The sequence below is a fragment of the Blennius ocellaris genome (assembly GCF_963422515.1).
Source record: "Blennius ocellaris genome assembly, chromosome: 1".
NCBI classification, from domain to species: domain Eukaryota; kingdom Metazoa; phylum Chordata; class Actinopteri; order Blenniiformes; family Blenniidae; genus Blennius; species Blennius ocellaris.
In genome coordinates this window covers 3112141-3137140 of record NC_137650.1, presented here as the reverse complement: position 1 = coordinate 3137140, position 25000 = coordinate 3112141, and the positions used below count along the sequence as shown (strand labels likewise).

At 45.7% G+C, this 25000-nt stretch overlaps 1 protein-coding gene across 1 annotated transcript in view; it reads left to right on the top strand.

Moving 5' to 3' along the window:
• The window catches only part of nav2a (neuron navigator 2a), a 139154-nt gene that overhangs the window by 104025 nt on the left and 10129 nt on the right, over nucleotides 1-25000 (top strand). The window contains 13 exon segments of the mRNA XM_080519522.1: nucleotides 518-1241; nucleotides 3973-4171; nucleotides 7912-8189; nucleotides 9804-9869; nucleotides 10962-11006; nucleotides 11587-11747; nucleotides 13096-13278; nucleotides 16669-16721; nucleotides 18561-18584; nucleotides 19031-19105; nucleotides 23419-23502; nucleotides 23608-23731; nucleotides 24248-24483. Of these exon segments, the coding sequence (XP_080375648.1) occupies nucleotides 518-1241; nucleotides 3973-4171; nucleotides 7912-8189; nucleotides 9804-9869; nucleotides 10962-11006; nucleotides 11587-11747; nucleotides 13096-13278; nucleotides 16669-16721; nucleotides 18561-18584; nucleotides 19031-19105; nucleotides 23419-23502; nucleotides 23608-23731; nucleotides 24248-24483 (2252 nt within the window).

Below are 25000 nucleotides of genomic sequence, written 5' to 3'. Positions count from 1 at the left end.
AAAATGTCAGGAAGTTATATACCTTTTCAAAACTGCCTAAGAAACCCCTTTTTGACATTTCTTTCAAGGTTTCTCTCAGAGACTATAAGAAATGTTGGAACCTTTGATTAAGATGCTCCAAGCTGCTCCTATCTCAGTGTTTAAAAAGATATTGTCATTTACTCGCTTGTTATGTTTGAGAGAAGAATGTGGAAGAGAGCAATAATGCTGCTCAATGATTTAATGTTAATTAGTATATGGATATAATATAATAGATGCACTACTTGCAGTTTTCCCGCTTTCGTTACCTTTTTTGACTCGACTGTTTGAAGCATGCATTGGCCTCCAAGTGTTTTGTTTTTGCATATTTCTGCTTTAGAACCTTTTTGCTTTCAGTGTTTTTGTCAGTTGCATGTGGACTAAAGCGATGCTGCTCACACGTCGTGCTTCTCAGTACTTCCCAGATTAATGTCGAGATGGATGCCGGCCAATGACAGTTGAACAGTGTCATTAAAGCACATTTGTACGTGTCCTGCAGGGAAGACGGACGACGTGAAGGTGTCAGAAAAAGGCCGGCTCTCCCCTCGTTCCAACGGCCTCCAGCGCTCGCCCTCAGACGCGGGACGCAGCAGCGGCGACGAGGCCAAGAAGCAGTCGGTTCCCGCCGGCCGCACGCCGAGCGGCAACACGCTGACCCACGCCGCCTCAGACCCCCACCCCCAGGCGCACACGCTGACCTCCCGCACCCCCACCAGCACCTTCGGCTTCAAGAAGCAGGGCGCCGGCATGGTGACCATGGTCACCGCCAGCGGCGCCACCATCACCAGCGGCTCCGCCACCCTCGGGAAGCTGCCCAAATCCGGGGCGCGCTCACTTTCTGGAGGCCTGAAGGCCGGCGGGCAGGACGGAGGCTCCGTGCTGGGTCACCATGACGACGGCTTCCTGCCCATGAGCGCCCGCTCCACGCTGCAGTACCGCAGCCTGCCGCGGCCCAGCCGCTCCGGAGCGGCCGCCCGCGGCGGCAACCGCGCCTCCACCAGCAGCATGGAGGCGGCCGTGCTCTCCGTCACCTCGCAGGGGAAGAACGCCGTGGCCGTGGCCAAGGCCAACGGCTCCGCGGTCCTGCTGGCCAACCAGACGGACCGGGAGAAGGGCGTCTCGGACGGCGACGGCCTCAGGGGCGGCGTGGCCATGCAGGGTGGCGGCGCTGCCACGGTTCCTCTGACCGGCCGACAGCAGGTTTCCTCGCCGACGCTTCGAAGGTGAGCTCTCAGGCTCCTCGCCAGGATACGATTTCCTCTCTGCCATGGAGAGTGTAACTCCATTACCTCCAACCTCAGCTCTCTCTCATGGAGAGTGTAGCTCCATTACCTCCAGCCTCAGCTCTCTCTCATGGAGAGTGTAACTCCATTACCTCCAGCCTCAGCTCTCTGTTATGGAGAGTGTAACTCCATTACCTCCAACCTCAGCTCTCTCTCATGGAGAGTGTAACTCCATTACCTCCAGCCTCAGCTCTCTCTCATGGAGAGTGTAACTCCATTACCTCCAGCCTCAGCTCTCTCATGGAGAGTGTAACTCCATTACCTCCAGCCTCAGCTCTCTCATGGAGAGTGTAACTCCATTACCTCCAGCCTCAGCTCTCTCTCATGGAGAGTGTAACTCCATTACCTCCAGCCTCAGCTCTCTCATGGAGAGTGTAACTCCATTACCTCCAACCTCAGCTCTCTCTCATGGAGAGTGTAACTCCATTACCTCCAGCCTCAGCTCTCTCATGGAGAGTGTAACTCCATTACCTCCAGCCTCAGCTCTCTCATGGAGAGTGTAACTCCATTACCTCCAACCTCAGCTCTCTCTCATGGAGAGTGTAACTCCATTACCTCCAGCCTCAGCTCTCTCTCATGGAGAGTGTAACTCCATTACCTCCAGCCTCAGCTCTCTCTCATGGAGAGTGTAACTCCATTACCTCCAACCTCAGCTCTCACATGGAGAGTGTAGCTCCATTACCTCCAACCTCAGCTCTCTCATGGAGAGTGTAGCTCCATTACCTCCAACCTCAGCTCTCTCTCATGGAGAGTGTAACTCCATTACCTCCAACCTCAGCTCTCTCTCATGGAGAGTGTAACTCCATTACCTCCAACCTCAGCTCTCTCACATGGAGAGTGTAACTCCATTACCTCCAGCCTCAGCTCTCTGCCATGGAGAGTGTAACTCCATTACCTCCAACCTCAGCTCTCTGCCATGGAGAGTGTAGCTCCATTACCTCCAGCCTCAGCTCTCTCTCATAGAGAGTGTAACTCCATTACCTCCAGCCTCAGCTCTCTCTCATAGAGAGTGTAACTCCATTACCTCCAGCCTCAGCTCTCTCTCATAGAGAGTGTAACTCCATTACCTCCAGCCTCAGCTCTCTGCCATGGAGAGTGTAGCTCCATTACCTCCAACCTCAGCTCTCTCTCATGGAGAGTGTAACTCCATTACCTCCAGCCTCAGCTCTCTCATGGAGAGTGTAACTCCATTACCTCCAGCCTCAGACCACCAACACTGCGCCGGCTGGTAGAAGTGTAACTCTTTGGCTGACTTTCTAATGCCGTTAGTCTGATAAGACACTAAGAGGCTTTATGCAAACTGCTGCACCTGTTTGTGGCTAATTTTACAATTTCATTTCACGTCTATGAAATCTACAGTTATGAACTTATGTTCTAATTGAATAAACAAATACACATTGGTTACCCTCACTTACTCCTCACAAACACCACCATTGGTTTTGTGTGTGACCCTGCAGACACAATGACGACGAGCTGATGAGCCACGCTGAGTGGGGCTCTCTGGTATGGGCATGACGTTAACTGTATATAGAGCACACACACACACACACACACACACACACACACACACACACACACACACACACACACACACACACACACACACACACACACACACACACACACACACACACACACACACACACACACACACACACACACACACACACACACACACACACACACACACACACACACACACACACACACACACACAGTCTCCCAGTCCTCTGCTAATCCTGGGTTGGAGTTAAGTGGCAGGCTGTGATGTCTGGAGCCGCGGTGGGCGATAATAGCAGCACAGTGTCTTTGAAGAGTTATCACTCCCCTCACATTAATAAGGGCAGAGCGCTGAGGTAAGACTGCTCCCATTACCCAGCACCCCCCCAATCACCCACATCCCACCCCCACCCCCACCCTCCTGCACCACCAAGGCTGAGGCTTGGCAGCTGATCAGCTCCGGCTCAGGCTCTGCATTCACAATGGCCTGATTTAACCTCAAACAGAATGTGTGTGTGTGTGTGTGTGTGTGTGTGTGTGTGTGTGTGTGTGTGTGTGTGTGTGTGTGTGTGTGTGTGTGTGTGTGTGTGTGTGTGTGTGTGTGTGTGTGTGTGTGTGTGTGTGTGTGTGTGTGTGTGTGTGTGTGTGTGTGTGTGTGTGTGTGTGTGTGTGTGTGTGAGCGTTGACTCTACCTTCACTGAGGACTTTGTTTCCCGCAGGCCCAGAATAATACAGATACATTTGACTGTTTTTGTCAATGAGGACCTCTGAGGTCATTGACGTTCACCTTGTATTTGTTGGTAAACTTAACAATCGTATGCTCCTGAAGAGGAATTGTGTTTATTTCATTTTCACCCTGGATAGACTCAAGTCCCCACATACAGACAAGAAATGAGATAAAAATGTATCCCTGCTGTAAGAAATGTTAAGATGCATTCACATTCATCATCTTCTTCCTTCCTACACAAAGCTTCATTTTGCACATTTATGTAATTTCTACAACCTTTGTCGTCACTGGTGTTGCACCAAAGAGAGTGTTGCCCTTGGGTTCCGGCTGGCCCAGGGTCAGCTGCAGGCTGCAGGAGGAAGAAGACACATTGTGAGCTGGTCCTTTTCTTCAAAGACAGAAACGTGGAATAACCTTGTTTTCCACCTTCCTGCTGTCACACAGGTTATTTGGTGGGAAGCCCAGTAAACAGGCTCCAGTCACCACAGCTGAAAACATGAAGAATTCGACTGTTATCTCCAACCCTCATGCGACCATGAACCATGTGGCCACGGTGCTGGAGTCCCCAGACGGGGGCCTGGTGGGCGGGGACAGCGAGACCAGCAGCCCCCTGTTTGGTGGCAGAGCGCTGGGCAGCGAGCAGGTGAGCTCAGCACACAGGACCCATCACACCGGGTGTGAAACCACCGTTCATCACACCGGGTCTGAAACCACCGTTCATCACACCGGGTGTGAAACCACCGTTCATCACACCGGGTGTGAAACCACCGTTCATCACACCGGGTGTGAAGACCACCGTTCATCACACCGGGTGTGAAACCACCGTTCATCACACCGGGTGTGAAACCACCGTTCATCACACCGGGTGTGAAAACCACCGTTCATCACACCGGGTGTGAAAACCACCGTTCATCACACCGGGTGTGAAAAGCACCGTTCATCACACCGGGTGTGAAAACCACCGTTCATCACACCGGGTTTGAAAACCACCGTTCATCACATCGGGTTTGAAACCACCGTTCATCACACCGGGTGTGAAACCACCGTTCATCACACCGGGTCTGAAACCACCGTTCATCACACCGGGTGTGAAACCACCGTTCATCACACCGGGTGTGAAACCACCGTTCATCACACCGGGTGTGAAGACCACCGTTCATCACACCGGGTGTGAAACCACCGTTCATCACACCGGGTGTGAAACCACCGTTCATCACACCGGGTGTGAAAACCACCGTTCATCACACCGGGTGTGAAAACCACCGTTCATCACACCGGGTGTGAAAACCACCGTTCATCACACCGGGTTTGAAAACCACCGTTCATCACATCGGGTTTGAAACCACCGTTCATCACACCGGGTGTGAAACCACCGTTCATCACACCGGGTGTGAAGACCACCGTTCATCACACCGGGTTTGAAACCACCGTTCATCACACCGGGTTTGAAGACCACCGTTCATCACACCGGGTGTGAAACCACCGTTCATCACAGTGGGTTTGAAACCACCGTTCATCACACCGGGTTTGAAACCACCGTTCATCACACCGGGTTTGAAACCACCGTTCATCACACCGGGTTTGAAACCACCGTTCATCACAGCGGGTTTGAAACCACCGTTCACCACACCGGGTTTGAAACCACCGTTCATCACACCGGGTTTGAAACCACCGTTCATCACACCGGGTGTGAAACCACCGTTCACCACACCGGGTTTGAAACCACCGTTCATCACACCGGGTGTGAAACCACCGTTCATCACACCGGGTGTGAAACCACCGTTCATCACAGTGGGTTTGAAACCACCGTTCACGACACCGGGTGTGAAACCACCGTTCACCACACCGGGTTTGAAACCACCGTTCATCACACCGGGTTTGAAAACCACCGTTCATCACACCGGGTTTGAAAACCACCGTTCATCACACCGGGTTTGAAAACCACCGTTCATCACACCGGGTCTGAAACCACCGTTCATCACACCGGGTCTGAAACCACCGTTCATCACACCGGGTTTGAAACCACCGTTCATCACACCGGGTTTGAAACCACCGTTCATCACACCGGGTGTGAAACCACCGTTTCAAGACTTTGCTCTCGGAGGACGTAGGTGTTCGGCTCACATCGCGGCTGCAATGGGGGATAGTTGACTAAACAAAGCAGACTTTGTAATCGGGTCACACTTGAAGCAACGTTGTCAGTTTTGATCTTTTCTTGTGTTTTTACAGTCACAAATCATCCGTTCAATCTCGTCTGAAGTCGCCGGGCTGATTTCTGGAACTGTGTCACGAGAACAGACACTGATTCATTGGTTGTGCTGTTATTTTTAGCCCCACATTCTCCTGCTGCCGTCACCTTTCAGTTACCCTGAAACAGGGACTGATGCTTGTTTCTGTTGATCTCTGGCTTCCGTCTGCTTTATTTCTTTATTTCTCAAAGTCAGATACTTCGTCCACCTTTTAGATTCTGTTTGACAACATTCACATCGTCATCTTTTTAATGATAAGACCTTCATTCATTAAATTCATGTCGCAGCAGCAGAATATAGCATTGCACTGAGCTATGATGTCTCACATTACACTATGATGTGAAATGTTTCACGTTGTGAACATTCTATTTATTCTTTCATTATTCTCCAAAACTTAAACCAAAACAAGGTTTTGAACCAAATAAAATAGTGGGATGTTAACCAACATCCTAATCTTTGATCACAATTTAACAATAATTGTGTTGCTATCGTATCGTATTCTCATGTAAAACTCACATTTGAACTTAAAACCAAGTGCTTGTTAAAAAATAAATATAGCATCCCGCTAAAATTACCATGTAATGCCACTATTTATTCATATTATTCTTATTATTGTGATTTATTTTTTATTTTTTGCGAATGAAAAAAATGTGCATCAGTAATTTGGCCCAGAACATTTTTTCTGTCATGTGTGGAAAACAAATTGTTGAACTTGACGTCTGATCTCAGCAACAATCAACGCAGGTTGTGATGAATTGTTGAATAGATGTGAAAAGCGACCCAGAGGATACATTTAACAGACTTTTATGGTTCCCTCGCTTTATACGACTATATTTGTAGGAGTTATTATATAATATCTGAAGTCTTAAACTGTACAGTTAAATTGTAATCATGTTTATCTGGCTGCTATTATCTAAGTTAACACAAGGTAGTTTGTTCAGAAACCATATATGTGGGTGTTTTTTCAGAAACAACAACTTATTTTTGTTGTAACAATTTTAGAACACTTTAACGTTCAACAAAAAAATTCACACAATAAACGGCAAACAAATGCAACATTACATACAAGTTAAAACCTAATGCTCAACTATCAATTACTAATTACATCGATTAGTGGCTTTTCTGTAATCAAACTTGTTTGTCAGTCGGTTTGTGCTTCGCTGTTATTCAGCTCCAGCAGCAGCAGCTGCCAAACCAGCAGGTCAGGTTTAGGTTTAAGTTAAATAATAATCATTTGCCGTTGAGCTGAGGAGGATAAAGCTGCCTTGCTGGGCGGGTGGAAGCTGTTTGTGGGCATAATGGTGAAGCTTTGTTTGGGACACAAGGTCCACAAAGTTCCTACTCATGCAGTAAATTCTCTGGAAGGGTTTATGAGGTGGTTCAGGAGAAGTGAAAAAGGGAATGGGAGGTTATTGTTCGACCACTGAAGGCGCCGTGTCGCTGGGGGGCAGAACCATCCGGACGTGCTCCGTCATGAACTCTCCTTCCAGTTCTCACAGGATTCAGACGGATTAATCAGACTGGTAATGAATCATAATTTGATGCGTATGGGGTTCTTTTGTATTATTGGAGCAGCTCACATGACTTCAAAGGTCCTGGAGCACCGCCATGAAAAACAGAGTTGTGAATGTTGTCACATTTATCAAAGTGGCAGATTTTTATCAGTGAGTTGTGTAATTATGACACATTTAATATCATCACAGTAATAAATTATGAAACAAGGCTGTTGTGGTTCATTTTTCACCACAACATGGTGGCGTAGGCAGTTAAAACGCCTGTTACAGGCCCAATCAAGGCTAATGGGGCTGTTCTGTCCATCATGTGGCTCATATTTTCTCTCTTTGGATGCTGATGCCTAAAAAAAATTGTTTTGTTAACACTACATACATTTTTTTGAGTAGCAAAATTTGCAGTAATCTGTTGCTCTAACTGTAGAAATTCAGAAATACTACTTTTTGGCAGCAGCGTGTCATTGTTCTGCAAATTAACAGCATATTATTTCAGTTTTAATAACTGCAGTTTGTGTGAGAACTGTCACTTCTGTGGTTGTTATTGGGAGGAAGAGTGTTGGATTGACTCACTACACCCTCTGGTGGCCCAGCCTGGTTTTACAAGGTGTCCCTTCCATCCACAGGCGTCCAGCCCCGGCTCCGTCTACTCCTCCACCGGCCCGTCCAACAGCCTGACGTGGGGGACGACCTTCAGCAGCTCCTCGGTCCCGAGCAGAGAGAGCACGCTGGGGGGGCACGGGGGGGGCGCCAGCAGCGTGGGCTTCCCCTCCGTCAGCAGCATGCACACCAGCAGCGAGTCCATCGACATGAGCCTGGGCAGCGCCGGACACGGGACACACCGGGAGGACACCCTGTCCGCTCTGGGCCGGGCCGGGAGCGTCAAGACCGGCATGTCGGAGAGGTGAGCGCCCGCCAGGTCGGGGGTCTCAAGGGCGTCTCAAAGGCCTCTTGTGTTGTATATCATCTGTATATATACTGTGTATATACAAGTGTTTTACATGAAGGCTTTGTCTGCTTGTAAGACACGTCAGATGTACAGCTGACCTGAGAAACTGGAAGAAGCTTTTAGAGTGCACATATTCCACATTTGGCTTCACTGCACTGTTGTGGAAAACCAGGCTTAGCAGCAATCTGAGGGGATTTCACAGTAACTGTGTGTCGTGTTTTACTGGCTACTTGAAGGGATCCTGTGTAAGTTTGAGTCCATGGCTGCAGCCACAATTGAAGGGAACTGAAAAATGGAACATTTGACAACAGTCGTCACCATAAACCACTCGGCCCAAATCAAACTGCACCAATGAAACCTACTAATACTTTAAACTGGGCCTGAGGAAGAGTTGGGTTCTTTTTTTTTTTGAATTATAAAATACTGAATAAATATTTAGAGGTTGCATGGTGCGCATGTAATAATGAATAATGTCTGTGGTTTCTCCACAGCTCGCCATTTTATTTACAAAATTAAAAGTTTGTCTTAGAAGCAGCAGACGGTTCACAAGGATTGTCGCTTAAAGCTTGTTTCATAAAATAAAGTCTCACTCACCAATAACGTAATGATTTTAGCCATTTTAAATGTACTAAGGCCAATAATGTAATGGCGTGTCAGTGTAATAATATATTTGAACCATTCTTTTCATAACATTTTGTCAATAATCTATAAAGTTATTACATTAAGAATTAGCATGTAAAATAAAATCTTTTGAAAATGGAACACCTGCAGCCAGTAATGTAATTAATACATTATTAAGGCTGTGTTTCCTGGAAATAAAAGGTTTTGTGCAGTTTGCTTATGATAAATTGGTAAAGTGGATCGTTGTCATTTTCATTCATTGAAACTCTGCAGCACATCATGCATGTGTACTATTTTATTATTTAGAGTTATTGGGCTCAGACTGACTAAATTCGTACTTTTTATCACATTATTGGTTGACACACATGGAAGTGTTGACAGATGAGGCCCGAGGCTGTGCAGCTCCTGATTGGTTCAAAGGAAAACTATTTCACATCCACGCATGTTGATGAGAACTCAACACACTGATTAAAGTAGAAATGCTTTGAAAGAGTCCTTTAGTGGAACGTGCACTTGAGTTTCTCCTGATTTCCTTTGCCTTTGATGGAGTTTCTACATCTTGAAATGTCTTGACATCCTGCTAAGTCGTGATATAAACGTGACATTAAGTGTCGGTGCTGGTTGACTCCCCGTCCTGTGGCGTCACCAGCTGATTACACGGTGACTGTGGTCATTGCAGCAGATTCCACCCTGACAGGTTGCCTGTGTCACATGACAGGAACGTCTCCCAGGGAAACTAATAGCATCCAGAGACCAGACATGCCTCTGAGGCGTCATGACCTCAGCCTCGCTTTCAATCTCGCACTTTGATGCCTGTGCTGAATATTTCTTCATCTTCTTTATCCTCTAAAACTTTCTCTCTCTGTGTGTGTGTGTGTGTGTGTGTGTGTGTGTGTGTGTGTGTGTGTGTGTGTGCGTGTGCGTGTGTGTGTGTTTTCCCTCCATCAGTCCTCTCTCCTCCCCCTCTGCTAGCCCTATATTCAGCCGAAACACTCTGCCTCGGAAGCAGGACAGGTAAATGTGGCTGTGTGTCGTCAGAAGAGTTTGTGGTGGAGCAGCAGTGTGGTGGAGCAGCAGTGTGGTGGAGCAGCAGTGTGGTGGAGCAGCAGGCGGCGCTTCCTGCCAGCCCGCCGCCTGCTGCCACACCGAGAGCGCCACCATGTGGCAGCTTGTGGTCATTGTTAGGACCTGGAGCTGCTGTGTGAATGGCCGCCTGTCAGAGTGGAGATGTGAGGTGTGTGTGTGTGTGTGTGTGTGTGTGTGTTTTCATTTAGTAACCTGCTCCAGTGTGATGTGGACAACAATGCTCACACACTGCCCCCTTGTGGTGGAGTTTAGTGACTCGTGTCGTTTTGTCGGTGATGTTTTGTGAGTTTCCCTCCTGCCGTTTATTTAGGTTTTTATCTAATGGGTCTTGATTTGATTATAGTATTTTTTTTTAAAAGCTTGTATAATTTATTGAAATTTTGTATTGTCAAAAATCTATCGTATTCTTCAATAGATATATATATATATGATATAACCTTCTAATAAAAACAAACTTAACCCCTTTTCAGGCACATTTTCTAACTTTCAAATTTTTTCCCATTGGCCTCGAAGTGATTATACTGAATTGATGAAAGATGCTAAAACATGTATAATAATTATATTAAAAACGCCGATAGCTTCTGTCAGACAGACGGACGGACAGCTGGAGAGATCGACTTTATTAATCCTGGAATGGTGTTACAGCAGCATAGACAACAGAAATTGTGGAAGAAAAGGAGGTAAAAAGAATATAATATAATGCAATATTAATAGTATATGATGATGTATCAAGTGAAAGAAAATATGCGTTATTCAAATATATATGGGTTGTACAAGTTCTCCTCTTCCAGTAGACATACAAGAAATGCCATATGTGGTTTTATTTCATTTGAAATTAAAAAAGATCCCTAAAAAAAGTTGCACACACAACTCAAGTATCTCAGTGGCAGGTAACACTTTTCACTGGCTGCCGAAGTATTGCAAGTGAGACGTGGTGTTTTTGAGCCATGCAGCCGGTTTTTTGTTCCTTGTGTCCTTGCCTCCTTGGTTTTCCTCTTCTGAAGTGTTTCTCTCCCACAGCGGGACACACTGTGGTAGAAACACTCTGCCTAAGAAGGGACTCAGGTACTACATTCACTCCCTGCTGGACTTGCTGCGCTTTTGCACGTCGCTTCACCAAAGTGTGTTCTGTCGCTGTACTTCATGTTTCCCATCGTCTGATTTTCACTCTTTGAGGCTTGTGCTCACGCTTTTCCAATTGCTTCACAAGTTTTTTTATTGTCTGCCACTGACTCGGCACTTGTGCATTGGTGGTGGTGTTTGTTGTTGTTGTTGTTGTTGTCGTCGTAGTGTGCTTCTGTGAAGAGGCCTGTGGCTTGTCCCCGTCCCGAGCTGTCACTGTGCTGCCCTGCTGCAGGCTTCATTCTGGGCTCACCTCCTTTTGGCTTCTGTTCTGCTTTTTGTTTGCGTTGCTCCCAGCTGACAGTCAGTCTCTGCTGGAACACCATTGTTGTTATTCTTGTTTCATCTGGAATTGTCTGATGTGACATCCTCACTGCTGCTTGAGCCCAAAAATCACAGCAATGATCGTGTGGGGGGGAAAAAAAAAAACAGCAATTCAACTCACAGATCAGCAGAATCCACTTTGCCGCTCCTGTGTTCTGTGTCCTGGTTCCTCTGTGACCTCTGTGTTTGCTTCTTGCAGGTACGGGCCGTCGCCGCAGCTGCGAGGTCACGAGGAGGCCCGTGATTGGCTGCGCTCCCACTCCACCAGCGGGCTGCAGGAGTCGGCCAGCAACTCCCCGTTCTCCCCCGGCTCCAGCCTCACCTCCCCCTCCGGCACCCGCTTCAACTTCGGACAGCTCGGTACGCAGCGCCAACCAGCAGCACCAACCAGCAGCGCCCCACAGTCACTCAGGGGGGGGCGGCTTGACGTGGGTCCAGTCTCTCTCATGGAGGGACTGGACCCACGTTGGACATGAAGGAAGACACCTGAAACAAGTGTCTCTTCATTCTGCTGCACTTTGCCTCTGTGATACACGTTCACGCCTGTAGCATGACACAATGAGTTATTTGTCAAACATCAGGTGAAATTGACACATTTTCTATCATTTACGTCCATCAAATTTGAAGTATCTCATTTATCTGGCTTCATATCATTATTGTTTGGTTTTGTGGTTTAAGCTGAACAAATTAGGACACATTTTCTTCCATCTTTTGTATAGGTGTTTTGATTGTGGGTTTTACAGGCATAATACGTAGTAATACCAAATATGTGGTAGTTTTGGACTCATTTGGGGAGAAGTGGTCCACAGGTGAGAATCCCTCTGCCCATAGGTTGGGGCATATTATTCAGCTTTTCAACACTTTCACGTGAGTCCTGTTGGTCCAGAACCTGGAATTCCAGGTTTCCAGCTCCTCCTTGATCCTCCTCCTTTAGAATATTGATCCTAGTAGCTACATTCAGAATCTGCTGTGTCTGTGTGAGCTGGACTGGCTCCGCCCCCACACACACCCATCTATGGGAAGAGGAGGAAGTACTTCCGCTCGTGGCGCCATGTGCCAGAGCAGAGCTGCCTGATTGTGGGAGGAGTCAAAGGGGAGGTGCCTACCTTGATTGTGATTGGCTGAACCCCCGATGACATCATACAGGGTTTGATTTCTGATTGGCTGGTTGGCGCAACACACTTTTAAAAACCTGGAACAAGCCAGAGAGAGAGAGAGAGAGAGAGAGGGAGAGGGAGAGAGAGGACACACTTTGTTCACCTCTGGGGCATTGTTCCAGGTGTGGAGACGGTCAGTACTGCTGTAGAACCTTTAGAGAGTGGATTTTGCATAATATGACCCCTTCATGGTTAACTGTAAGTAAGATGAGTTGAATGCAGTTCTTTATATCCAAGAGGAATGCACCCTTTCATCTTCTATAGTCAGTTTAATCAGTTTAGGATTTTTGGAATCAAGAACCATTTCAACCTGACGATTGGCGAAAGGCAACGTACACGCTGAAGAAACCGAGACAAATAGTCAGGTCCATGACGACAACAATTGTGAATCACCAAATAAACTAATGAGCAGGCCTTTGAGAAAACGCATGAATCCACAGGGATAACATGCAGTTCCCAGGGTTTTCTGACCACATCCCCGCCGCTACATCACCTGCACCGCGCCGAATCCGCTCCTGTGTGACTGAGATTATGTTCCATGGCCTCCGCAGCATCGAGCCCCACCTCAGCAGCTCAGATCAACCTCGCAGGGATGCGCAACAACAGCCTGACCAACCAGGACGCTCCGTTTGACCCCTGCAGCGACAACCGCTTGAGAAACTCCTGCATGTCGCTTGACGAGAAGACTCGCACCATGAGCCGATCGGGCTCCTTCAGGGACGGCTTTGAAGAAGGTAGGAAGAAACAGGACCAAGGTATAATCATGTTTGTTGAAGTTTAAGCCACTTCCAAGACCTTCATGCCCTCGTCTTACCCATGAAGCCCACCCCCTTCCTAACTTCACATCCTCATGCTGAAAAATTACTTTTCCATTTGTTTAGAGGACATTAGAATGGATTACAACTGCCTATTTAAGAGAAAAGCCCTTCATCCCCTGAGAAATACATAATCAGCTTGGCCTCAGCTTTGTTATTTTCCTAATCTTGTTTATTGGGAACAAGTAGCCAGCAGTGCTTTTCCCACCAGCTCCCGGAGTCTCGTCAATCCTCAGAGCCACTGAAACACTGTGTTTAATGTAGAGGACCAAAACACTGAAGGAGGAGCTGAAAGTGATCTGGACAACAGGGAAAGAACAAATCAGCTTTCTGTGGCGTTTCAAAGAGACATCACTTGCTTTGTAGCCAATCACAACATGTATGTATGAACACAGGGTGGGTTTATGTAATGCACAATGTTTTCATACTGTCTCATCCAGAGAACTTTCTCAAATAGCATTCTGGGGGATGTGGGACAAAAGAAGCTCCAGATAAACATCAGCCAGTGGTTTTACACCTGACCCTCTGAAGGGACCCGAACACTGACTGGACAGATGAACCAAGAATTGGAGATCAAGGTTTTGTGAACTCACCACGCTGTGTGTGTTCTTTATTCAAAGGTCCAACATGAAAGCTTCCTTTATTTTTCAATCACCAGACTCTGAGAAACGTGTGTGTGATTGTATGCAGCAGCTCTGGACAGCAAGTGTTTTCGAGGGTAATCCGTACAAACAAATGATCAAACTGGGAACCAGAAGAAGCAAAGTCCCACACAAACTGTGTATTTTTATTGGAAACAGAATATACAAATACAATTCAGTGGTTCCCTTTTGATCAGAGTCCTCACTCCAGCTACGTCATCAGCTAATGGAAGAAGAGAAAATATAATGTACGATCAATTTGACTTGAGCATTTTATTCTGAAACGAAAGTCAATGACACGGTGGGAAAAGCGTGGCTGCATTGTTTTGTGACTAAGAATAAAAACCTGTCAATCATGGATTGTACGACTTACTTCAGATCTACCCCTCAACCATAACCCAGACCCTAAGCCTGACCCTAACCCTGACCCTAACCCTAACCCTAGACCCTAACCCTGACCCTAACCCTAGACCCTGACCCTAACCCTAACCCTAGACCCTAGACCCTGACCCTGACCCTAACCCATAAGAAATGGAGCTAATGAAAATTGTCAGGTTTCATCAGGTTTCACACCTAATGTGCAAAAGGACAGGTGCAAACTTCCTATTCCCACTATTATGCCCTTGGCCAGCCCCCCCCCACCCCCCAGAAGATCCACCTGGTTCTTCATCCGAGCTCCATGAGTCGGTCTTCCCTTTCAGACGAGAGGATAATTACAGGGATCAGACGGGAGGTGTGAGAGACACATTGAAGAAACCTCCTATGTGACTTTCTACCTCTCCCACTCTCACCTTGTGCTTTGTGTGTATTTGTGTGTGTTTGTGTGTGTGTTCCTGAAGTGTAAAGTTACACGGCCGACGTTTGATTGACACAACAAAAGTCACATCCTCCACCCAACACTTAGTGGAGCCGTTGAGAGCGACACCACAATACTCTGTCACATCATCCTTTAAGCCCCCAAACCCTCTTTTCTTCACCTGCATGTGTTCTCCCCCCGTGGTGTCGGCCCACTGGGGCCTCGCCATCACAACGTGTTGCACTCACCTTTGGTTGATGGTTTGCAGCCTAATTGAGGATTAATTAGATTTTATGGAGAAATCTTTGATACTAATCCACAGAGGAGTTTTCACTTGTTGCTTGTAGCTTGAATATTTTTATTGAACTTTATTATAAACCTTTTTGTACAAACAAGTATTCAAACAAAAACAAATACAGTTAAAATAAAATGCTCAACACACAGCAACACGTCTTAAAACGCCCCGTTGCTCAAGAAAATCCAATAACTGTTCCCATACACATTGAAATTCCTGCTTGTAGCTCGTAGGTAAATCTACCTGAGCACAGATAGTCTGTGACTAATATCATGTTAATGTCCAAAGGAGCTGCTAATCCATCAGTCTGGGTAACTCACATTGCCTGCATTTGAACTGCACCATATCATATTGATCTTGATCAAATGTGTAAATCTAGTTCATATTAAAATTTTGACACTCCAAAAATTGAACTGAGAAAAATAGACAATCTTCTGGACGTATCGTCACAAAAATCAAGCTTTTTTTACACTTGGCTAAATGCTGAAAGCTCAAAACAATGCAGTCCCTCAAAGTGACGGCCACTCCAGGTCTTCTATGGTCCTCTCCATACAGGACTTTTCAAACAGCGTCGACAAAACACCAGCAACAACCATCAGCTGGGCAAAATATGGTCGAAAAACTGAAAGGATTATCAAATTAATAACAATATATTTTAATAATAGAATTATATGAACATTATAAATGAAATGTGAGAGAGAAAACTGAAATCTTAACAAAAGCTGCTACATGAGGAAACTTTAAAACAATTGAAATAGATTCTATCAAAGTAATTAGGAGACGATATTGCAACAATTGTATTTGATAATGCATAAAGGTGTTTTTCAGGACATTATCGTGGTGGTGGGATTTTGTTTAATTTTATTCCATATATTTATTTTGGAGTTATTTCTGAAATTAGCCATAATGTAACTTGTGTTTTAGATCATTCTGAACATTTATTATTTCATTTCAGTTGTTGGAGGTTATCATCAATAATTAAATTAGTATATGTAAGTGATATATTGTCCACTTAAAGAAAAGAGCACGTTTGACAGTATTTCAGACATGATTTATTCTGGAATTAAAAACGGCATTGGGAGCGGCACCAGCTCTTCTTCTGTGGTCTCAGCACAGCTTCCTGTCTGGACCACCTGCAGGTAACAGGGAGTCTCCAGTGAAGTCACGTCTGCTGGTTTTGAAGGAGAACAAACCGGGGCGACCTCTGGCCCTGCAGGCGACGTCACGCCGCTGATCTGCTCTCAGGCAGGAAACACAGCCGGCCTTGTTCAGCGGCTTCTGGTGTGTGATTAGCAGCAGAGTCATTAACTGAGTAATTCTTACTTTGTCATTTGTTGCGCCACAGTCTGACTGTGAGGTGAGGGAGTTTTCTCCAGGTGCTTTATGACTGCAGCGCCGCAGTAATTACTTCCTGGTGCGGGGGGGGTGCAGGGCGGGACGGGGCAGGCAGGAGGAAGGGCGGGACGGGGCTGGCTGGCTGCGTAGGAAGACTGTGGGAGGTCTGTTGACAACCAGGTTAATGTGTGTACACCTGTACTTTCTAATCCTCCTCCTCCTTGTGGCTTCTGTCTCCTCAGTCCATGGATCGTCTCTGTCTCTGGTCTCCAGCACTTCTTCCATTTACTCCACGGTGAGCTCAAACCTTCAGGTCTTCACTGTGTTTTTCATTGCGCTCCACCAATATTCCCTTGAAAACTCGTGGCCATCATTATTATAATCTCAACATCATAGAGTTTTCTACTGAAGTGTATTATATATTTATGTTTAAATGTTTATTTTTTTCACAGTTTTTTAAAAAATGGAATAATTCTGAGGATGTAGAGATATAAGCAAGCCTTGCTCTTCTGGTGCAGTTGCTTAGTGTTGCTGAAGCAGTACTCCATAACTAAATTGCACATTTACTATCACACGACTATTTGACAAGACCAAACATCTTCTTGTTAAATCCACCAAACGAAAAAAAGGAAGAAATAACAGCCTGCACCGGTTTGTCAGTTACATTCTAAAGGTTTTCCTCAGTTTCTGAAAGTCCATGTGGAAACTCGAGGAACCCCTTTCTGAAATGATGAAATATTCCAGTTGAGAAACACTGCAGTCCACCCAGATGTGTGACTGGTGATGCAGGCTGCCTGGGGACACGCCCACACAGGCCTCACAGCCAATCATTGTAGCTCCTCTCTGAGACGGCTCCTCCCTCCGGCTGCTTTGACTCACCTGGCAGGTGAAGCAGACACACTCTCATACGCCAGCGGGTCCTTGGAGCCGGAGAGTTTAAAATGAAGGAGTGAGTAAAAGGAGGGGAGCTCAAAATGATGGCCACTTTATCCCTGCCAGGCACCGTCACACCCTGGCAACTGACGGTAAGTGTGAGGAGCAGTGGACACTTTCTGTCGTCTGTCGCTGTTAAGTACCGTTCCAGGGTTTGATGAAGCTTTGAAGAACACTGGATTTTGCTTCCTCAAAAAACAACTTAAAAAACAAACTACCTGATGCTAATTAATCATTGGTTTGATATTAAGTGAATATTGTTCATTTTAAAGAGATTTTCCAAGCAAAATGTCATATAAACATTCATCTTATTACTGATTCTATTTGGTCAGTGAGCTGCTGGGTCGGGATTTCCCACTAAAAGTGAGATCTCTGAGTTGTAGCTGGCTTATTGGCGTGAATCCAGGCTCATGATGTGATCAGTGTGTGAACGGCAGCTGTGTTTGGGTGTGTGGACCAGGGACCGGTAGCACTTTGGAAATCACACAAACACGTGCTCACACACACACACACACACACACGCACACACACACTGGAACCGGTTGTAGCAATCAGTGGCTGATCGTTGACAATCACTTAATTATGAGGCTGTTATTGCTTTGTTGCTTATCTAATAACAAACCACGGAAAGCTCCACCGGGGAATTTGTACTTGTACACAAGTGGAGATCACAAGCTTTCACTGAAGCTATATTCAAAAAAAATTTTAAGGTTGCACATTTTCATCAATTTTTTTAAGTCAAGTTTCATAAACGCAATCTTAGAAACTGGTTTTTAATTTTTAAAAACTGATTTTGATTGGAGCTTAAAACACACGTCCTGGCTGTAAATACCCAGTTCAGGCTGCTTACATGTAAACGTGTGTGTCGTGCAGGTTTGAGTGTTGTGATGAGCAGCAGCAGGGTGTGAGCGCTTGTTTTGCTCACTTGGTACGCACTGTTTACAAGCCTGTCGTTCCTTACTGTTGTCCCCTGTGGAGCCAGTGGAGACAAAGACACTCACACAGGCCTTGGTGAGGAAATCTCTGCTTCCAGACACGTCACAGTCCACCACATCCTCCACACTGCATAAAGATCCTCTCCACACTGCCAGTAAATCACAACGGCAGTGAGGACAGACTGAGCTGCTCTGCTGTTCCATCAGAGCATCAGGGGTTCTGTGCGTGTTAATGACGTTCTCTTCTTCTGCCGTTTGTTTTCCAGAATGAGGAGAAGTCTCAGTCGGAGGTAAGCATCAAGCCGCCCACTGCTTCTGCCATCCTCTTTCATTTTCTACTGGCAGCAGCTGAACCTGTCCGAACAAGTGGGGGGGGGGGCTTCGGGGCGTTTTCTCACTTGTATCCAGTTACACGTGTAACTTTATTGTGACTGACCCTGTAACAGGCTGTTGTTCCTGTCTGAACACCTGCTTACACCTGTACCTGCTCTTTTATGCGTTTCATCTCTTCACCTCTAACGTATCTGCCCTCCCATCTCGGAGCCTCCCTCGCTTCTTGCTGCACTCATTTTGTCTTACTTCATTATGTGTCTGGATGTGTGTGTGTGTGTGTATGTGTGTGTGTGTGTGTGTGTGTGTGTGTGTGTGTGTGTGTGTGTGGCACCGCATGCTTCCATGGAGCAGGCCTGGGTTAGCATTGGTGCTTTTTCATGTGGGGTTTCTTTGACTTCTGCAGATCCGTAAACTGCGTCGGGAGCTGGACGCCTCCCAGGAAAAGGTTTCTGCCCTGACGACGCAGCTGAGTGCAAATGTAAGTCAACAAACAAATAATACAAAGAAAAACACTCAAACATATCCACTATACTGTGTAAAGATTTATCGTGGCATGCACATATCAAATGAGATATCTTCTATTTAACCTATTTATGTAAAAAACATTGTTAAAACAAACAATCAATAACAACAATGTTATTCCAGTGATGTACTTGGGTTATAACTCTACATTCAGGTTATGAGCCACGCATTCAAAAGAGCTGAGCTGAATGTAAAGTGGGTACGACTGGCTACTGCCCCCTAATGCACAAAAGTGGAATGACTTCTGTTTGCGATTCTACAAGTTAAAAGTTTTGACGTCGTAATATTAGCACCTTTGTTAAATTCCAGTTGAATTGATGGGATGATGATGACAAAATCCTTGTTCCCATTGATAAACATTCAGTATTCTGGCTGTAAAATGGAGCCGGTCGACAATATCTCCGTCATGAACGGGTCTCCAGGTGAATACAGAGAGAAACAACCACACTGGCACCTAAAGGGTATTTAGAGTCACAGGTGAGCCTCATGCATTGTTTAGCACTGTGGGAGGAAACCAGAGTACCTGCAGGAGGAAACCTGCACGTAAAGGGACAACAATGTGAAACACACAGTTGAATGAGTCCGTCTTGCTTTGAGGCGAGTCGAGTCTCAACCACTGAAACACCGTGCAGCACGGCTGTTTGCTGAAAAAACTGTTTTATTGACTAAAACTGCACAATCAACCTGCACCTCCCGTCTGTTTGAATCTGCGTGCAAATACTCTCAAGACGCACCCAAACATCCTCCACACACGCGAGAACATTTAGCGATAACTCCAGGTAGCTTCCCGCAGAGAAGGTATAATTTCCCACTGGCACAACCGTCAGGTGAATCTCTTCAAGCATCTCCAGACACGATCCTTTCTGCCACCGTCCCTGCTGCGCTGCACAAGTCCTGCCACGCTCAGCTCGTAATCTGCAGCCGGCGCAGGCTGCGGCTTCCCCTGTGGATCAGCGATACGGGAGGAAGGCGGCGGTGTTGCATTGCAGCAGGGAGGCGAGTGCCGTCACAGCGCTGACGGAGCGGGACGGAGGGAGACTCCGGGTTCACGGTGAATGACGCCTGCGTACGGCGGCCCTGCTGCAGGGGGAAAGAGAAACAGAGATACAACCTGCAGCGGCACTGAAGAACCGATGGGCTGAATGGGGGGTTCAAATATTTGATTACATACCAGTGACAGATGATGAATTATATAGGAACACACCTTGAGCCCCCGAGGGCCAGAATTGAACACGAGCTCGCGGAGCTGAAAATGTGAAGTCAGTCGACACTTAATTGAGCTCCTGAACGCACTTCTGCAGGCGCAATGTGGTGACGGATGATCAAACTCACGCTTTGTTCAGCTGACATGTTGGAATGACAGGAAATGGTTCTATTCACTCTGTTGTTTTCTTTTCAGCTCCAGTTGTTTTGTGCACAGCCACACACATGCCATCAGATAACCTTTATTCAGTCGGACTTCTCTGAAGCCCCAATACATATTTCACCTTCACAGTGAGGAAAACACAGTGTGTAAACTTGTGGTTACTCTATTTAATCTAATTATATAGTTTATGTTGCATTATTCATATTAAAGAGTGACAGTTTCCAGCTGTTGCAGCAAATGAAACATCAGATTTGAATGTAGTGCAGCTGATGAATCCACTTGGCACTACTTTGAATTCATTTTAGACATTAATACTTCTTATAATCATACAACCACACTGTTTAAGATATTTTTAGAAAATTAGAAAAAATTTAAATCTACCACAAAGCAGAGAGATGCGGCTTTGATTTGAAATCAAAGTAAGAGGGTTAAAACATCCAGAGATGAACACAGGCCTCTTAATAAATACAACATGCAACCTCAAGGCTTTTAAAGAGTTTCGTGGAAATAAAAAAAAAACACAATCACAATGAGACGCAGTCAAAAAGTGGCAACACCAAAAAATAAATAAATATAGAAATTGTGTGTGTTGGTGTGTCGGGTTCCGTCAGTCTTATTAGCATTACCAGTAAATAATCACATCAATACATATATTTTGTTCCTTCTTAATCGTCAACATTTCAATTCATAAAATGCTTCACTGTCAACTACAACAACTTGTTTTTCATTTTTCCTTCAGCACAAATGAGTGATTGTGAGGTTTCCACAACAAATTCATCTTTTTTTATTCCCAGTTGTTCAAAGACTTTCATTGTGGGAGGATTTCCCCCTGGTTGTGTTACAGAATACCATTAATCACTGTCAGATTGTGATGGACTAACTATACTGACGTTCTTTTATCCAAGTGTCACTTTTCCCATCTTGACCATCAGTTAGTTATCAGTCAATGTGAAGAAACTCTGTTCATAACCACAAAATTAAACTACTTAAAATATGACGTGATTTTTCTTTGAAGACGAGTTTAGATAAAAGATCGTTTTCTTTCGAGTCGCCCCACGTCGCCTCTCTCGTCTCTGATTGGCTAAAACACTGAAGAAAACTCTCACAGGTTTCTATTTTACCGACCAGAATGTAAAATGATAGATTTTAGATTATTTATTTCAAAATAAATCTGTGGATCACCCAAGTATAGATAAAAGACAAATATTACAAAACATTGTGACACAGAGGAGCCACGACCTGCATTGCATTTATTTGTTACAACAAATTGCTTTCAGAAAATGTTCTTGATTTTGTACAATCTCCTCCAGTGAAGCCAACTTCTGATGAGTTTCTCCTCTCACTCAAAGTTCAAAGTGACGGGTGTTTTATTACAGTAAAATGTCATTTTGACCAGGAACCCCGGGAGGAGAACCGCTGGTCTGGACCATAAAAACAAAATGAAATCAAAACGTAAAAATGGAGTTCACCCAAACATCTCAGGTTGTTCTCCCTTAAAGCGTGTAGGGGTTTGACTGTGGCCCAGTGTTTTGTTCAGAACGTGTCCAAAGCTGACCTTCAGGGATTATTTATCACAGCGTTATTATTGCAGTATTTTCATTTTGGCACCCAGACGGCTGGACTGATGTCATGTTTGGGTTTCAGCCAGTGACCTCAACACTTCTCATGTTATCTCACCTCATCCAGTTGTTCACATGGAATAGACTGTCATTTTCTCATGGGCTCTGCCGGTCAGCCGAGGTCGAGTCCCGTCCTCTACATGTCACACTCTGTTCACACAGCAGGTTCAAACAGCTCAAAGTCTTTACTGATGATCGACAGAACAAATAATGACAAGAAAACATGAAATAGATAAAGTGTTCCAATGACAATAAAAGGTCAAATCAGTGTATAATATAATATAAAATTATACAATACAATACAATACAGTGGCCAAGGTAAAAGTGCTTCACGGATGGTACACATTTTTTTCAAATACACTAGTTAGCACATTTGGGTTAATGAATCCACATCCAAGACATCCATCTTAATCAGTTAATCCACTAAACAACACTATGATAAACAATAGACAGGAAAATTACTTCAAATCAATACAATTGTAAAATGCACAAGTATTAATTTGCAAGGGTATTTATAAAACATACAAACACACATATTATTGTATATAAAACTCTAGTAAAAATGCTCATTAAATTGTGAGATTAAAATACATTTTAGAAGTAAAAGTGTATAGTTGCCAGACCATGGTGAGGAGGTTCGTTTTAAGTTGTTGTCCTACAAGATCTGCATCAGGCTCATTCCCACACACGACTTTTAGTGCTTCAGTTTGCTGACTATCCACACAAACTTGAATATGTCTTACTGGGACGTCTATCAGCCATTTGTCAGAAACACGAGGGTCTTTAAACTTCCTCCTCTCACTAACAGACTCAACTCAACTCCAACGAGGCAGTGAACGCCTCACTCTGTTTCTATTCAGGAGGCCTATTAAGGACATTTGAAGGCCATTTTATGTTTTTCTTGGCTTCACTTTATCTTGCACCAGATACCTTAAAACGTTTAAATTAGCTGGCATTTCTTATATAAGATTGTTCACATCTTTATCACGAGAATGATTGTTTTATGTACACAACTTGCTGTGGTTGTTGACAATTGTTTTAATACAGAAATGTTTTTTTTCTAAATGATTCGGTACATATCTTTCTCACCTGCCGTTATATGCAGCTGTATTGTTGGTGCAAGATTAACCCAAACAATTGAAATTCACATGGGTTTTCCTCTCTCTACCTATTTTTAGAAAGCATGAGAACACAGTTACATCTCACATTAATGACGTGAATTGAATTTGTTATTTAGCACCATTTTCTCCTTTAAATGATCAACTCTTGCTATTTGTCCCTCAGGCTCACCTGGTGGCGGCGTTTGAACAGAGTCTGGGCAACATGACCATCAGATTGAAGAGTCTCACTCTGACAGCAGAGCAGAAGGTGAAAACAGGAGAAACGAGCCTCGTTCGCCGAAGCACCTTCACTGGAAAAGTCTCAGGGAGGACCTGCTGGTTGGATCATCACTCAACGTGTTCCTCTGTGCAGGACTCTGAGCTGAACGAGCTCAGGAAGACTATCGAGCTGCTGAAGAAGCAGAACGCCGTCGCTCAAGCCGCCATCAACGGCGTCATCAACACGCCTGAGCTCACGCTGAAAGGAGAACGAACAGGTAACCTGGCTGTTCTACTGGAACCCTCCTGTCACACAGGAACTCCCCTTCAGGTTCTCTCATCCCACCGTTTGTGGTTCCAGTCCCATCACCACCTGCTCGTGTATAGAAGTGCATCCATGAGTCACTGCATGAATGATACGTATTTATTCCATCAAGCACTTTGACACTGCCGGAGTGATGAAAACCTGCCGCATTAGTCCCCGAGGCTTATTCTTCTTCCTGCCATAGTGGCAGTGGCCAGCTTTTGTTAACCATCCCGCGAAAAACCCTTCCTGAAACAAATGTCCCATACAAAGCGGATGGGAGAGGCACCTCATGGAGGAGATCAAGGGAGATCAATATCCGTTGCCATGGAGACGCCATGTATCGCCCGGTGCATCATGCTAATCCGTGCCCCACTGTGCCCCGAAGCTACAGAAGCAGTAAAACCCCTTGTCGAGTGACGCTGAGCGGTCCGGCAGGTAAACCTGCAGTTTTGACGTTAACATCTCTCGCCGCTGTTCTTCTCCTCAGCCGGCAGCAACGGCAGTCCGCTACAGCAGCACCAGCACCAGCACCAGCAGCACCAGCAGCACCAGCAGCACCAGCAGCACCAGCAGCACCAGCAGAACCCGCAGCCGGACCTGCGCATCAGGAGGCAGCACTCCTCCGACAGCGTGAGCAGCATCGCCAGCGCCACCAGCCACTCCAGCGTGGGCTCCAACATGGACGCTGACGCCAAGAACAAGAAGAAGAACAAGAAGAACTGGGTAAGATGCTGCCAGCTTCACTGCCCACGTTTGGTCATGTCTACACACTCTCGTGCTTATTCTGGGCTGTCTTCTCTTTAGCCGTCTCTCTCCGGGGAAAAGGTGAATACACGTTGGACTTCCATCCACTTAGTTCTCCCGAAGTAGTGGCCTTGTGGTGCATTGATTCGGGGACCTGCCGATTACCAAATCAATTCCATTAGTTCAGAGCAAAAACTCAATGTTTCAAAACTTTAAAGACATGAACTTTTTTTTTTTCTTTGTGTTGTTGAAAGACTTTCTTGTGCACCGGAGGACAAGTCAGAGAAGATGATGTATGTATGTCTTGGAGCAGCGTGGTGCTTTGTTGGAAAGACATCCGCCCGGCTAGAATGTCCTGCTTTAGGTTGCACAGATCATAAACAATCCTGTCCTGTGTGTGTGAATGTGTGCAGTCATGGTTTGTGTAGATGAGACCCCCCAGGCAGCCCCCCCCTCCCCCCCCCCCCCCTCCATGCAGGTGCTCCTCACATCATAG